The sequence below is a fragment of the Carettochelys insculpta genome, chromosome 24, assembly GCF_033958435.1.
Source record: "Carettochelys insculpta isolate YL-2023 chromosome 24, ASM3395843v1, whole genome shotgun sequence".
NCBI lineage: Eukaryota > Metazoa > Chordata > Testudines > Carettochelyidae > Carettochelys > Carettochelys insculpta.
In genome coordinates this window covers 10,443,661-10,460,179 of record NC_134160.1, presented here as the reverse complement: position 1 = coordinate 10,460,179, position 16,519 = coordinate 10,443,661, and the positions used below count along the sequence as shown (strand labels likewise).

Here is a 16,519-nt window from a genome sequence, read left to right as displayed (position 1 = left end):
GTGCACACTGAGGTGTGCACATATGTGCACCACCAGTAGAAACACACAACCTAGCATGGGAACTCTGCTAATCATCTGGCCAGCATCTGAATTTCTCCTGAGTGGCTGCACAAGCACCCAGCTTACAGGAGACACGGCTGATAATTGAGGCGCATTGTATCTCTAGGCTTGGTTGAGATCAGTGGTTAACCTGGGCCAGGTACTAATTTTGGACATATAGTAAACAGCTCTGACTTGATTCGGTTAATGTGGCATTTTACTGCCAGTTCCACGTGGTTTTCTTTTGCCCTGTTGTGTGTTTACATAGCACCTCCCACCCCAAAGCACTCCCCAACCATTGTTGAGATGGGAATTGCTCTACAGATGCTGAAACGTACGCAACAGAACAGTTGACAGCAGGATGTGAAGAACATGGCATCCATTTGAAACCGCTGGCGTATGAGAGAGCAGCAAACATATTATCTCTCTGGCTGAGTGAAGCTGTGTGGGGCTCACACACAAGTAGGTGAGAAATAGCTTGGCTAGTCCTTGTGCTACCCTTCAGCGGGTGAGCAAGCTCATGCACTCTGCACATCTCCTATGTGAAAATGACCAGGCCACATATGGGATGCTAGACCGCTCCTGGTTTCCCTGAAGCGGGCAGTCCTGGAAGGCCAGGAAAGAGTTAACGTGGAAACCTAGGGCTGTGTTCTGGACTGGAGTTGTTGGTGGTAGAGTAGGGTTTGCATTCAGAGGCCCAGCCTCCACCTCTTCTGAAACGTGTTGGAGAATGAGCTCTGCCAGGCAAACCAGCTGGAGTTTAGTATCAGAGAGGTAGCAGTGTTAGTCTGTATCTTCAGGAAGAACAAGAAGTCCTGTGGCAGCTTATATCTGTTAGTCCTGGGGCACCTTATAGACTTCTTGTTGTTCAGCTGGAGTTTGTGGCCTCTGTCCCTTATGCAGGCAGATGTCTCATGCCCATCTGAGATGTACAGCGCACAGAGCTTGAGAGAAGGTGGGAGCCACTAACAAGGCAGGGAAAGGTTCCCTTAGTAACAGCAATGAGCAAGTGATGTGAATGGGTGCTGAGAAACCTTCACTCCAGTGCCCTGTATCCACTTCACTTAATGCGGGAAAGAGGTGAATAATTTTCTCGTGAACAATCCCCACCTGGCTGGGAGCGGAAGATGCTGCAAAGCTTTTTCTAAAGCCCGGGCTGGTTGCTTTAATCTTGGCTTAGCCTCTGCCTTTCAGAAGGGTGCAATCCTCAGGCTTGGAATCCTGTTCCAACAGGCTAATGATCAGAAAGCCAATTGTCACCTTTCCCCTCCTGCACACCAAATACCTTGACACGCTTCACTGAACGAAGGAGGGGTAAACTGGACTGGAAAAGTGCCTTGCCCCAGCTGATTGGCTGCTGTAGTCATGGAGGAGCAAACTTCCTCTGGGATGGATCCTCAATCTTTGCAATCTCCCATGGAGGTTCCAGGGAGGTAAATACTACTGCCATTTCACAGATGGGGAGACTGAGACAGACCTGTGACTTAGGAAATCAGGGTCAGATCTGGGGTTAGAAGTCAGCTGTTACTAGAACTTCAGCCTTGCTTGTGTGCCACAAGCCTGTGCGCGAAGGACCATTCTTTCCCACTGTAACAGGGTCAGGCCAGCAGGCCCCAGGTGAACAGGTGAAAGACCACTCAGGACGCAGCCTGGGCCAGGGAAAGAAGAGAGAGAGCTAGTTAAGCTCCCACGTGGAGGCACCAGAGTGGCAGCAATTTAACAATGAGGCTGATCTCACTGCCTCCGGGCTGATAAGGCTTTTAAAAAGCTGTCGTAGTCAGGGGAGGGGCGAGAGAGGAGGTGACCAGGTAGGCAAGTGGAGGAGGTGGAGATAAGGAGAGTAAGCAGTGTTTATGAAAGACAGCAAGGGGGAGGAGAGGGAGTAGCCCAAGGGGAGAATGCCTGAGCTTCCCTCCCCCAGTGAGAGTGAAGCCCTGAGTGTGGCAAAGGGAGAAAGGACCGACATGCCCCACCCAGACCAGCAGAGGTGGGTGCAGCCAAAGGAAGAGGCTTGGGACCCTGGCCAGACACCGGGGTACCCTGTCGCAGCACCCCCTCACCTGCTTTTCCTTCTCCCATCAGGCCCAGAGCTCTGCACCACAGCAATGGATTCTCTGCTGCCATTACCCTGTGTTTTTATGCCCCCCGCCCCCACCATGGTTGCTTCTCCGTGGTTGGCGGGAGGAGGCTGGTAATTGTCTCAAGGGGTGGCAGAAGTATAGCAAGAAGCTTTCTGTGTGCCTTTTGAGGGGCGAAGATGGTGGGGAGTGAGTGTGTAGCAATTCAGCAAGATCAAAGGCCTAATTAATGCTCAGCCTATGTAAGTTTATTTTTAGGGCTTCACAGAAAGGCTTGAAATGTTTAATTCCCACTGACACGTGGGCGCCCCAGATTAATGGAATCCTGAGAGCTGGAAGGACTAAGTGAGAGACCCTGAACTGTGGAGGGCAGAGGATGTTACTCAATACTTCAGCGTATTTAGCCAGTGACAACTGACTGACTCACTGCAGGTTTCTTGCAGGGCATATAGCAAAGCCCTGATCTGGCTCCAGCTGCTAGGCATTTAATCAGAGTTTCTTAACCACCAGTCTGTGCACCCATGCTGATCCGTGACAGCCTCCGTGCTGGTCCCTGAGACCTCCTTGAAGCTGGTTCCTGCTCTCAAAAAAGGCTGAGAAGCAATGCATTGAGTGACGCCACTGTGCTATGTGTTGAGATTACAGTACGACACGTCAGTCATCTGCTGTAAGACTCCCCTGCCCTTGGAAGCAGACACTGGGGTTAAAGCACACTATGTCACTGCAACTTGGGGTGAGAGGTGTTGCTGGGTTTAGTAGCGGCAGGCCAGCATCAGAAGCCGTGTGTGTTGTAACTAGGAGCCTCAGAGCCCTGCGGGGAGGCAGACACTTACTGGGCCCCTAGTGGTGGTGGTGGATGGGGAGGCTCCACGCTCCTGGAAGTTGTAGGACCTCTGGCCCAAGGGGTAGGGTGGGGGCAGGGGCAGGTGCTGTGCTGGGTTCCGGTGGCAATTTAAAGGGTCCAGGACTTCGGCTGCCACCCCAGTAGTAGCTGCTTAGGAGCCCTGGGCAGTTGCTCCCTTCCCCTGCCCCCCGCCTCCCTGCACTGTTGGCAGACCTGGGCGCACTCCTCTGCCCTCCCTGCCTTTTGCGTAAGATGGAAACCATGTTGGGTGCGTAGTCTGAATCCCCATGGCCTGATTTGCAAAGGTGCTGGTCCTCTGCAGCTCCAGTCGGAATATCCGTCTCCAGTGTGATTAAAACCCCCCACGGCACCAAGTCTAAGAGTCAGCTGACTTGGTCATAGATTGATCGTGGGCCCCAGCACAAGCCCAGGAGACCCTTCCCTTCCCTCCTGGCTCTCAGATCACTGGCTCCAATCTGCGCCCTAATGTTCACAGTTTCATAGTCCCCGACCTGGGCTGGCCATGGCCCTGGTGTGGCCCTTTTACTGCAGAGTAGACAAACTCCAGTAGTTCATTGTCTCCGGGGGGGGCCCTGTTTCTTAGTGTGGGAGACTGAAGCCAGTTTAATCTTCACAGTTATATTTCTGTGTGCCTAATATAAGCGCTGGATGACTTCCCACGCTCTGTTGCCTAGTAGCAGATGCGAAAGGTGGATGCTTTTGCCTCCTCTTCAGCTCCTCGGCCTCCCTCTGTTGTCCTGTCCCCCTCAGGCTCTTGGGTTGTGTGTGACAATGGCAGGTCTGGAGCACAGAGATTAACTGCAGGTATCTGACAGTCATTCCAGTGGATGCAGCTGGTTCCAGAGGTAACCATGTGCACCAGTGACTGGTAACGGGGTACAGAGTCTCTGTCGTCCAGGTCTCTGGTTAAAAGCCAACCTAGGGCTGTAGTGACCAGGCGACTATCTGGCCTGTATGCCATGAACTGGACCATGGCCGAGTGGTCACCTCGCATAGATTCTGTCCCTGCCCCCCGGTCCCCTCGCTAGCCTCAGCAGAGGCTATGGACTGAATGGGCCACCTCTGCTGCTTCCCCTTCCCGTCCCCGTCCCCAGTCCCAGATGGGCGGGTCTATTCTTGCATATGCTTCAGGTTTGGAGGCGCATGGGAAAGACAGGAGCTGTGCGCAGCTGTAGGCTATCTTGCTGTTCTGTTCTCTGGGGCTTTGTTGTCCCCCAGCACTAACATTCACCCATTTAAAAATAAGTTGCTTGGTTCCAGTGCTGTGACCTCCCCCCGTCCCGGCCAAGTCAACAATGTGCTTACTCAGCGTAAGCCCCTCTCGTTAGTGGTTTCCAACCTTTTCACTAGTACAGACCCCCAGTTACGCTGGGTTCCCCCTGCCCCAAACCGTTCACAGGCCCCATCAAAGCCAGTTCTAGCTGCTGTGTACACTTCAGTAAGTGAACAAGGAACCTACACCATAGCTCAACTGAAAGTCATTTAATTTAATAATTGATTGTAACTTTGCCATTTATTTAAAACTTATTTTATAGGATCATTTTTCCTTCTTTTAGCTTTTTCCCACAGCCCCCTGCAATACCCTCAGGGTCTCCAGATCTGGAGCCACCCTTCTTTAATAGGTGGGGATGGATGGGAGCCCCGCCCCTCGGAGCAGCCAATTGGTACTGGTGCCACGGCGTTTGCTGTTTATCTGGGCCCAGCACCCCCAGAAATGGAGCAGGAACACCAAATGTTTTTCCTTCCCTCCTTTGCGTAGACATAACGGTGTGCGGCCAAGGTCTGTAAATGACCCTTCTGCTCTTGGGGCTGCCTAGTTTCACATTTGGGGGGATGGAAATGAATAACCCCAACCCCACGTTGGAGCTCTGCTACCTCTGCCCGCCGAGGGGCTGGCTGCAGTTCAGAGGCGATGAAATCTATTGCGGTAACTTTACGTCTTTCTGTCCTTTTAGACATGTTTGTTGTAAATCCCATAGACCTGGGGGCACGTGGCCTAGACTGCCGATGAGAGCAAACTGCTGACTCACTGCTTGACTTTAACCAGTGCGCTGGGATTTGTGCGTCTGCCGTTCCAAACGTCAAATCAGGTGCAGGCAGCCGGGGGTCTCTGCAGAGCAACGACCGTGTCAGCTCTGCATTCCCAGCTGAACTAGGAATCCAGATGCATTTGCTCCAGTGATAGGATGCTTGTGTTGCCCGGTGAGCTTGGGAGGCAGGAAGCCCTGGCTGCCTTGTACATCAGCTGCAGCTGTCCTCTTCTCTGTGCCTGAGTTGCTGGCTTGCTGCTCTACCTTGCAGCTATGGTACCTGCAGAGATGAAAGTGGGTTGTCAGGGGCAGGCGTTAAAACATTTCCAGTCTCTCTTAGCTTCCTCGGTTATTACCTTGAATAACCTACCAGAAGCCTGCTAGCCAAAGAACTAAACCTACCATCCAGAGGCCGGGGGTGTGCGAAGGGGAATGGGGATCCCCAGTGAGCTCCAGCAACAGTGCTCTGGCGAGCAGCTCCACTGCCCCTAAGATGCTGGAGTGAAAAAGCGGCCTGAGGGTGAATCTACACTTGCTGGACGTGTTAAAAGGCATCAAAATTGATCTCCGTGGGCTCGGCCATTGACCCGGGTACTCCACTATCACATGGAGTAAGGAGTCAGTGGGAACCCGAAGAGCCCTGGATTACTTTAGGGAAGAGAGTCGATTCTGATACGTCGATTCTAGCTACACTAATGGTGTAGCTAGAACTGTGTGTTGGAAATTGACTTTCAACCCTAGTGTAGGTCTGAGACCCATGCTAGGAGCCTGTCCTGAGGTTCGAGCTCTCAAACCTGCCTCGAGCTGGTAGATGGCTGATAAATTTCAAGTCTCTCCTTGTCGCTGCCTGTAGGTTCCCCATTTTGGCTACCCGAGGGGAAAACAGTGTTCTCTTTGCTCCCGCACTCATGTAGGGCCCTTTAGCTCTAAAGGTGCCTGCGTCCTGCAGGGTGATTCTTTTTTTCCTTCAAGAAAACTAGTTGATGAGGAGGCGGGGTGGGGTGGTGGAGAAAGGCAGCAGGAGCACAGGTAGGCCCTGGGGCTTGTCCTGGGGTAGGGTGATCCTATCTCCCCTCGCCAAGTAAAACACACCCACTTCGTATCCTTGCTCCTGGGCTCTGACTAGCAATAACGAAACCGACCAGAGCGTGGTTGGCTTCCCACAAGCAGCCAGGAGGTGAAACAGTGGACAGCACCAGAGATGCTGGTGCTGCGTAGCTGTGGGTTCAGGGGAAATTGTTGCTCTAGTTCTCATTCGGAAAGTTGTCTTTGCAGCTGTAAGGGCTGCAACTTTATAGATCAGTGCATAGGAGCCACAGTCGTGGGCCTGGACGCCGTTGTGCTAGGTGCTGTACAAACAGGGAACAAAAATGTCTCCCCTCTCAAAACATGTATTATCCATGTAGAAAATCTTCAGTTCAGCCGCTGATAACTTAGAACCATTCCCGCACTGGGGAAAGCTTCCTGTTTGCTGCGTCCCCCAGAACAGATGGTGCATCCACAGGTTCAGAAGAAACTCAAGAATAGTCAAGCTGCTAACAAAACGCGTGGGATCTTCCAATTAAAATCCCCACCCCGGTGACAGGAAACTGGAGGGCGGCATATGGGCCTCGCATCTTAAAGAAAGCACTGAATAAACTAGAAGGGATTATGTGGGTATCGGGGAAGAAAGAGGATTACCAAACACCTCCCTGGCGCGCTGGCCAGAGCGGGTGTAACAATTCTCCCTCCCTTCCGCTGCTGTGGGCGCTGAGTCTAGCACACTGGGCGCTTACCCTTGTCCCCTACCTCCACCCTAGGCCCCACGGTAAGAGTGAGTCCCAAGCTCAGTGCGAGTACCTGACTCAGCTCCCCAAGGAATGCTAAGACCTGGCCCACGAGGACGTGTTGCCCAGCTGTCCCTGCCCAGCCTCCCCCGTCTAGGGGAAGTTACAGCACTGAGCTCGGGTGCGATGCATGTCAGCTAGTTTCCCCTGCTGAGGGAAGGGAAAGGAGCAGCTCCGAGTGGCATCAAAAGTGCCTCCAGAGCCTGTGTCAGTGCTGGTGGGGCTGGGCTCTTTGGATAGGAGACGGGCAGCCCGGGTGGGAAGGGTGCGTTGGCCTGGTGCCCTTGGGCAGCGTGCTCTCCACCCGGATGAAGAGAAGGGCATATCTGGGTACGAGCTTGGTAGGTCTGTGAGCAGAGCTGTAGCACGCAGCAGCTCCAGCCCTCTAGACGAGCTGTGGTGGGGTTTGGACGGGGCTGTAAGGCCCCACCATGAACAAGTGGCTGTGCCGTGACCAAGTGCCTGGGAATGAGCAACGCATCTGCTGGGTCATCTAAGTGACTTAGTCCTTCACGTTCCTACTGAGCCTCTCCCATCCGTTTCGTCTCCGGCGGCAGGGTTAATACCCCATTTTTACATCTGCGGCAGTGCTGAAGCAACGTGCCCGAGGCCCCACGGAATCCGTGGCAGGAGCAGAGAGTAGACTCCAGGTCTCCTGGGTCCCTGGCCGGCGCCTGAACGACAGGACCCCCCCTTTCTTTAATGTGTATCTGACTCGTTTGATGCCCACTGCCATAGGGAAGGGCAGGGCTGCCTGTTCTGACAGTGGCTGCACCTGTGTTCTCTCGCCTAGGTTTCCACGTGATTCCCTCAGTGTCCAGCATCGTGCCGGAGAGCTGCCTGCTCATCGTGGTGGGGCTGCTGGTTGGGGGGCTCATCAAGGGGGTCGGGGAGAGTCCCCCGATCCTGAAGTCGGACATTTTCTTCCTCTTCCTCCTCCCGCCCATCATCTTGGATGCTGGCTACTTCCTACCCCTGCGCCAGTTCACGGAGAACCTGGGGACCATCTTGATCTTTGCTGTGGTGGGGACGCTCTGGAATGCCTTCTTCCTGGGCGGGTTGATGTACGCTGTGTGCCAGATCAGCGGCAACGGCCTGAGTGAAATTGGCCTGCTGGCCAACCTGCTCTTCGGCAGCATCATCTCGGCCGTGGACCCGGTGGCTGTGCTCGCCGTCTTCGAGGAGATCCACATCAACGAGCTCCTGCACATCCTGGTGTTCGGGGAATCCTTGCTGAACGACGCCGTCACAGTGGTGAGTGGTGCTGCTTGGAAGCCGTGTGTTCGGTCTGTTGCCTTGGAGGGCAGCAGAGTCTGGATTGCAGGGGCTGGGTTAGGCGTATTGCTTGCTCAGTCCTGGTGCATGAGTTGCACTGACTTACAGCCCAGCTTAGACTCTGGTTCGGTGGGGTGGGGAGGTTACCAACTACCCTGTGTGACTTGCAGCTGGTGCAGAGGTGCTGAAGCTCGCTGTGCTCTGCAGGGCCAAAGTGCAAGCCGCACAAGCGAGTGCGTGCCTGGGGAGGGGACGGGTGTCATGTGAACTTGTGCAGCCACAAGGTTCGCTGCCGTTTTGAGTAAGCTGGCCAGGTTCCAGCTAGCACCAGTGACTGACTCAGTGTGCTGCAAATGGACACCCCTCCACCTGCACGGTGCGGACCTAGCTGGAGTCACCTGTTGGGGCGGACCTTCGTTTGGGGATCGCACGGCACCTTCTCCAGGAAGCTAAACATTGGTGCACTGGGACACTGAGGCACAGACCGAATACACGAGCTGCCCCGGGTCAGAGGCAGGAATAGCATTCGGGCCTCCCTTGGCAGGGTGGCAGGCGTACGGTGCCCAGCCCAGCGGGGCACTCACCTCCCACGGCTGGGGCTCCTTGGCGCTGTAGCAACAGTCAAGCCCCACCGACTTCTGCTCCTTTGCCCACCTCGCTGAACTGGTTCCTGGGTGTGCTGATGCTCTCTGGCGAGCACGAGGGGGCAGCTGGGTTCCTGGGATCTCTCCCCATGCCCGCCCGAAGCGATGCATCTGGCCCTCTCTGCAGGCTGCAGCAGGGCTGGAGAGGAGCCAGACAGGAAGCGGCCTCTGACATATACACGCTGTCACTTGGTAATGCAGCAACCCTGCTCCACTTCCCCCACTCCTGGAGGTTCCTCAGAAGTTGCTTGGCTGTTTTAACTGTTTTTTTTTTTTTTTGGGTGAATCTGTACAGTTCCTCCCTGGTCTCAGCGGGGTGTGGGGGGAGCCTTTTGCTCCTTCTCCCCATCGTGCAGCCTGCTGTGACTCTCCGTCTGGCTAGAGCGACACTGCCTGGCGCTAAAACAGAAAAGCAGTCGTGTAGCACTTCAGAGGCTAACAAAATAACTGCCTGGCAAAGTGGTGGTTTAAACTTGAGAGAGGATGTATGTGCTTTAGAGAGCTTGTCTGAGCCCGATTCTTCCCCTCCTGCACGCTGCCAGAGGATTTATTTTAATGTCTCTAGACAACTCTGCTGAGCTTTCCAATAAGGGCAGAACTGCAAGCCTGGCTAAACTCTTCCACAAGGGCGAGGGGTGACCTGCTTTGCTTTGCTGCAGCTCCATGTCAGGGAGAACCTCTCCCAGGGCTGGGCTGTGCCTGGGGAGAGAGGCCTAGCATTAGCTGGTGCAGGTTTATTCTGCATGCTCAGGGCTTCACCCGTCTGGCACAAGCTCCCCTGCAGGCGGCTGGTACGCTCCTTGCCTCAGGACAGGCTGGGCTTGCTGGTGGGATCACACTCCAGCAATGGAGGGGGTTGTGACAGGAGAGCTTTGTGCTGGTGGCAGCGGCGGGATGAGCCAGGGGATATTTAATGCTGATGGAAGGGAGCAGATATCTGGAAATCGTTAAGCAGTTTGCTACGTGTGTTGGCATCAAAATTCACCAGGGACTTGGCATCCTGGTCCCAGACTGTCCCATGCGTGTGGCCTAGACACAGACTGGTCTGCTGGGATCATTCAGGGGAGCCATCAGGCTGGAGAAGGAAATAGCTCCAAGTCCCTTCAGACAGGGCATTGTGGAACACTGGTCTGAGCCGGTTCTGATGCCTGCTGTGGCTGTGGAGGTCTGTGTCTGGTGGTCAGGGTTCCTGGGTCTGTGACTAGTCCTGGAGTGAAATCAGTGTCTCTGATTTGCTCAGTTCCAGGGAATAAGCTGTGCTCGGCTGCTGCTTGGGCATGGGCCTGTAAATAGGCTGAGGGTGTTCTGCATTGCTGCTGAGCCCTAGAAATCTTGGTCTGCTCTTACTCACAGCAGTAGAAAGCACTGACTGCACCACCCACTTTTGGTAGGTGCTGCGTGCAAAGCAAAACAATGAGGGCCCTCGCTTACGCAGGGGAGGCCGGGGTTGCGGCTTGTGTGTTGGGTGGGAAGTCAGAACATGAAGCCTGCTGAAGCCTCTGGAGCCAAGGATGTGAATGTGGGGGACTCGCAGGTGCATTCTGATAGCTGCCTCCCTCTGCATTCACAACGGCACTGATGGCAGCAGCTCTGGGCAGCACAGAAGTGCCTGGCTGGGCCCTTTCTGTGGGATCTCTCACAGAAGGCATTACAGGGGGGTTCACTTTCAGATTCAATGCTGAGCTCGATAGACAGCCCCTTACACACACCTCCAGGTCTGCCTGCCAAGTGCACACACCCAGGAAGCCGTCCCGCAGCCTGGGCCAGGGACAGTAAAGGAATCAAATGCCAGTTGTCTTGCTGGACTGGGGCTGCTGGTCGTTGCCTCTATTCTCTCACCGTTTGGCCCTGCAGAAGGGGAGCAGGAATGTTGTCAGGCCCGGGAGAGTAGAAGGGGTTGCTGACCCCCTGGGGGCCAGGCAGTGTTTCACCTTTGCAGGGTGGCTCAGGTTTTCTGGTGTTGCCACACGCTCTGCAGATTGTAACTTGTCTAACAGGTTTACCCCAGGGCTGGGCACTCAGGTGCAGCTCGCTATGGGAGGGAGTCACAACCCTCTTCCACCTTCCCTCCAGTCTCTGCAGGGCAGACCTGGGACCTCCCTCCAGGAAGTTGTTTTAGGGTCCCAGTTCTGGATACACAGCTCGGCCTATAAGGAGAAGCTGCAGCGCTCCAGCCCTGTGGCAGGAGCACCAGAGCGGCAGCTTTGCTGGGCAATAGCCTAGAAAGGGAAGAATTGGCAGGATGCTGCAGCTAAGCACACCTGGGGTCTGTTGTGGTTGATGTGGTACCCACCCTGGCTAGCACTGGGATTGCCCCACACCTGTGCCAGGCAGGGCCTTCCCCAGAGAGGTGTGGGGTCCAGGACACCCTGCTCTGCCCCATCCTCCAGGCCCTGCCCCTCCTTGCACCCCTTTCTCCAAGCAGCGTGACCCGGGGATTACTGAGGGCCTGGCATGGCCAGCCTGCATTGCTCATGGCGGTGGAGTGGACTGTGGCCAACCTGGGCTGAGTCACTCTGCTTCCCATCACCGTGGTGAAGCAGAGCAGCTCAGCTGGGATAGGATGGAGCCGTGCAGGCTGCTGGCAGTTTCCCCTGGCTCCTGCCACTGGTGACTGCAATGGTCTGTCCCCTGCTGCTGCCCTGTGCCGGTCCACTCAGGTAATCTCCCCTGGCCACCCTGGATCCTGAAGCAGAACCCTAAACATGGGGGAGCCTTCTCATCAGCTGGGTGGGGAGGCTGCCGAGGGACCCTCCAAAGTGCTGTAGACCCAGACGTGAAATGAAAGAAGAGATCCGCTACAGAGAGGGAGCCGGGCTGGTCTGTATCTTTGCAAAACAAAACAGCAGCCCTGCAGCACTTTACCAGAATAATTTATTTGGTGATGAGCTTTCCTGGGGCAGACCCACTTCTTCAGCCCTGGCAATTCAGATCCAAGAATTTGGAGTTAGCCACGCCCCTGGCTTGCTCTAGAGCAGGGGTGAGCCTGCATTTTACATGGGGCCCCACTTTTCACCCTGTGACGAGCACTCCCCCACTGTGTCTAACGTAATCCACGCTGGTGGAAATTTGGTTGATGCTCGTTTTAAAAACGCCCTGTTGGCGGCTGTAAGGAAATAAGTCTGTAGAATGTAAAAGTGTTATTTAATGTAATTCTTGGGGCAACAGCCTCTTCTGGCAAGGCTCAGCCTGTTCCCCATAGGGACACTCAGAGCCTGGGGCAGGAGAGGAAGCAGCAGCCCCCAGGAAATGAGGTTGGGCTCTGGGTGTGGGTGTTCCCGTGGGAAATCCCAGTCCCGGTGCAGGCGTTGGCTTTCATCGGTGGCTTGAGGTTCCTGCTGCAGACAGCACAACACCTCCCACTTGCTTCTGATCGTCTGTTCTTCTTTTGGATGCAACGGCTCCTAGCGTGCGTCCCATCTGTCAGCTTCGGAGCCTGCCAAGGGAGGGGCGGAAACTGACGTGCAACCCAAGACTAGAGGGAAGTGCCATGACTGGGCTGCGGATTCATAGCCACCTATGGTGCCTGAGCTTCCCTGCCCTTGTAGGCTCCTCAGGGCCCTCGCTAGGCCTCCAGGAACCCTTTGCTCTCCTGGCGCCCTGTTGCTGGGGCGAGCGCTGCAGCCGCTGATGGTACTTGGCTGTGCAGAGTGATGGGCTGGGTTTGGCGAATGGCTTCACCCCTTGTGAGTAGCCCACCGAGCGCAATGAGCTGCAGCCATGGGGTTGCCCGGTTAGCTGGGGTGGCAGAACTTGAGCCAGGGTTCCTGGGGTTTGATGGTCCCCCACTGGCTGTTACGCTGCAGAACAGGGCAGCTTCTGACTCTACAATTTCCCTGGCCTCAGGGAGCCCCAGCCTTAATCTGGCTTGTCCGTTTAAGCTCTTGGGAACGGGAAAGTTCATCACCAAATAAATTGTCTCGCTGTGCTAGGAGCTGTAGAGACACAATGAGGCTTGTGTCACACTTGGAGCTTCTAGGTCCTTGTGGAATATAAATCATAAGAGCTGTGAGACTTGCTTTGCCCGCAGAGAAGACAGCTCCCCAGGGTGCTGAGATCAAGGGAAGCACCAGCCAACCAGGAGAGAAGGTGGCCTGGAGGGCTTGTCCCCCTCCCACCTCTACCCCCCATCATCCTTTCCCAGCTGCCCCACTCCTGGGTTCCTATGTCGTGCACAGCCAAGCGCCACTTGCTTTTGCGTTCAGTTTCACCGAATGAATATGCCAGGCCAGCAGTTGCAAAGGGTTTGCACGCAGCAGGGCAGGCTCTTGCTACCGAACCGGGGGCTTGGCTGCGTGTTTCCTTCCACATCAGAGGCTAATACCTTGTTCCTTTGACGCAGACCTCATGTTGGCAGCCTCTGATCAAGGCCCCCCCAGGGCAGAGCCTGTCCTTCCTGTGCCTCCTGGGGGCGTGGCCGGCTGCTTGCAAAAGCCCTGTCTCTCTCCTCCACCCCCTCCCTCTCCAGGTGCTCTACCACCTCTTCGAAGAGTACGCCAACTTTGAGCAGGTGACGGTGATCGACATCATCCTGGGCTTCCTCAGCTTCTTCGTGGTGTCCCTGGGCGGCGTCTTCGTCGGGGTCATCTATGGGGTTATCGCCGCCTTCACCTCCCGCTTCACCTCCCACATCCGTGTCATCGAGCCCCTTTTCGTCTTTCTCTACAGCTACATGGCGTACCTGTCGGCAGAGCTCTTCCATCTCTCCGGCATCATGGCGTGAGTGCTGGCCGGGCAGGCGAGCGGCAGCCAATGCGCTGCCGGGAGGCTCTAATACGCTCACTCGATTTCCCGGGCAGTAGGTCTGTTTAACCTGATGGACGCTAGAAAGATGAGGTCGGCGTCGCTAAGTTTCTTGGGGAGTGAAAAATCCACGAGCTCCTCTCCTCCCACCCTTCCCCCACCAGCAAATGAAGTCCCCGAGTGGACAGCAGCAGAACAAGGAGCAATGGTCTGAAGTTAGAGGGGGAGGAGTAGGTTGCATATCAGGAAGAACTACTTCCCCAGGAGGGAGGTGAAGCACTGGAATGCGTTGCCTAGAGAGGTGGTGGAATCTCCATCCCTAGAGGTTTTGAAGTCCTGGCTTGACAAAGCCCTGGCTGGGATGACTTAGTTGGGGTTGATCCTGCTTTAGGCAGGGGCTGGACTAGATGGCCTCCTGACATCCCTTCCGGCCCTACAGTTCTATGATTCTGAGACCACTGCATCAACAGGAGGTTCTTCCATTGACCTCGGTGCCGCCTCCCAGAGGTGGCCTTTCTATGGCAGACTCCCTCCTGCCGGCATATGCGGTGTCTACGCCCACAGTGTAACAGTGGTGCAGCTCTGCCACCGGAGCTTTTCAAGTGTAGACACAACTAGGGGCCACCCGGGATCGGGCCCCTGGCCCATCTAAGCTGGTATCTGCTCTCCGATGGTGGCTTCACAGGAAGCTGTAAGAAACCCCACCGGAGGCAATTATGGGGCAATGTGCCCATGGGAGGGGGCCTCCTTCTGACCCCTATGAGAGACAGCAGGTCACAGTCCTTCCCGGAGCGCTCTGGAGTTTGCATCAGTAGCTCCAGAGAGTCTTGTTCTCTGCAGAAACCTCCATCCCTCTTGGAGTTGCACTGTGTTCTTGGCCCCGGTGGTATCCGGCTTGCCTCGGTGTACCCGCACTGATTCCACCAGTGTAAGGCACTGGTCTGACTTGCTGAGCTGGGGGAAGCCTGTGTTGTGGCCATGTGGTGCACCCCCCCAACAGGGGTTTATGCAGAGGAACTGAACTGGAAATGAGGCTCGAGAGCAGTTAGCCAGTAGAACTCTTCCCCGGCCATGTTCAGTGCAGAGCGTGGGATTCTCTAGTCCAAACAGGAAGTAATTCGGGGCAGTCTCAGGCTAGTGATTTGTAGCCGTCCCTTCCAGCCTTGGAATCGATGAACTGCATTGTCGTGGTTTCCTGCCTGCCAATTTCCTGACCAACAGCTGCACCCGAGGTGGTCACCAGTCAGTCAAGCCCTGCAGGGGTTAGAGGCCTTTTCAGGGTTGCAATTTGCAGAAGCTCTCCTGGGGAGGGAGCTCCAAGTTGGGCCACATTTTTCCTTCTCAGCTGTGCTGCTCTTCGTGAGGGCAGCACCGGCCTTGGAACGTCTCCACGCCTGTGCATTGGGGAAACTGAGGCACATGAGACGCCTCTCTCAGGCTTGCACCAGTCAGGGACAGAGCTGGCCTCTGGCTCCTGTGACTCCAGGGCTACGACAGGCTTGCAGGCAGGGTCACTTTCGCTGCTCCAGTCCCACCCTCGAATGGGTGCTGAGCCCAGGAAGGTTATCCCAACCCTGTGTACCTGGGGTAGCGAATCTGAGCCCGGGTAAGTTGGCTCAGGGTGGTGGAACTGACAGCAGTGTAGCCACTGGGCCTGGAGCCAGAACCCAGACGCTGACCCCCTTTAGGGCCGGGGAGGGTCTCTGAGTGTAGCCTGCAGCCCAAGCCCTGTGCACCACAATAAGCTGACCCAGGCCAGCCGGGGCTGTGCTGCCTGTCATTGCTGCGTAGCCGTACCGTTAGCAATCCTGGAGAACCCCAGGAGTTTGTTTGCTGCAGGGGGCTTGAGCTCTTGTGCCACACAAAGTCCCCTTCTGCCTCCTCTCCTGCCCTGGGAGCTAGACCCAGGCCTTGCCGCCGCGCTCCAGCGGCATGGGCTGCATTGTGTGCCTGGTGAGTCAATGCAGTGTTTCGTCGCCAGAGAGGCGGGCGTGTGTGTGCCCGGCCCTTCCCTAACAAAGCACCCTGCTGCCCCAGCCAGGGAAGGGGCTGAACCCCAGCCATGCCCTGCCTCCAGTCGCTCCCCGCCGGCCCCAAGGAACTGCAGGTGGGTCCCAGACTCCGGCCCTACCTACGCTGGGGCTTGTGCTTTGGGCTGGGCCAGGCCGGGCCTTCTCTTATCAGGCAGGTGCAGCTGAGTCGGGCCAGGAGCTGATTGTGGGTCGGGCCGGGTGCTGGTTTCCAGGGCTGCCATAAATTCCTCTCCCCTCCCTGTAGGCTCATTGCCGCCGGCGTGATCATGCGCCCCTACGTGGAGGCCAACATCTCCCACAAGTCCCACACCACCATCAAGTACTTCCTGAAGATGTGGAGCAGCGTCAGCGAGACCTTGATCTTCATCTTCCTGGGGGTCTCCACCGTGGCAGGGCAGCACTACTGGAATTGGACCTTCGTCATCAGCACGCTGATCTTCTGCCTCATCGCCCGGGTGCTAGGTGAGGCGCCGGGGACAGGGGGTGACCGCCCCGCCTGGTGGCGGTGTCGTGCTCTGCCCTAGCCAAGCGTGCAGGCTCCCCCAGAGCCGTGGGACAGCCGCGGGAGGTTGGCTCCTCTCGCTTCCCTTTCAGAGCTAAACGGGAGCTGCTGCTGTTCTCGGCCTTGCTAGGTAGAGCGCGGAGCAGGCCAGCTGCGGTCGCCTGGTTTCTAGGGAGCGGGCGGCACAGCGGGGGGGCACTTAGCAGGGCTCCTGGAAGTGCCAGGCTGCGCTCGGACCCTGCCACCTCCCCTCTGTAGGGCTGTGCTCCAGCCTGCCTTGGGTCACTGTCTGAATGAGTCTGGGGGCCAGAGCGGTCCCAAGCCACTACTTCTCTCCCCCATTGAAAGATCTCTCCTGCAGACCAGGAGCGCACAAACAGTGGCAGTTCCCTTTCAGAGCTCCCGTTCATTTTTCTTTTTCCATCCACGTGTGTAATACACTTTGTTGTGTGCACCAAGGCATGTGCAGGTGCGCACCACCAGT

The 16,519-nt window shown here is 56.1% G+C and overlaps 1 protein-coding gene across 1 annotated transcript in view; it reads left to right on the top strand.

The window, feature by feature from the left end:
- SLC9A1 (solute carrier family 9 member A1) overlaps nt 1–16,519 on the top strand; it is a 54,807-nt gene that overhangs the window by 27,289 nt on the left and 10,999 nt on the right. Inside the window, exons 2-4 of the mRNA XM_074976317.1 lie at nt 7,632–8,092; nt 13,226–13,476; nt 15,778–15,995. Coding sequence (XP_074832418.1) covers nt 7,632–8,092; nt 13,226–13,476; nt 15,778–15,995 — 930 coding nt within the window. The remainder of the gene's footprint in view (nt 1–7,631; nt 8,093–13,225; nt 13,477–15,777; nt 15,996–16,519) is intronic.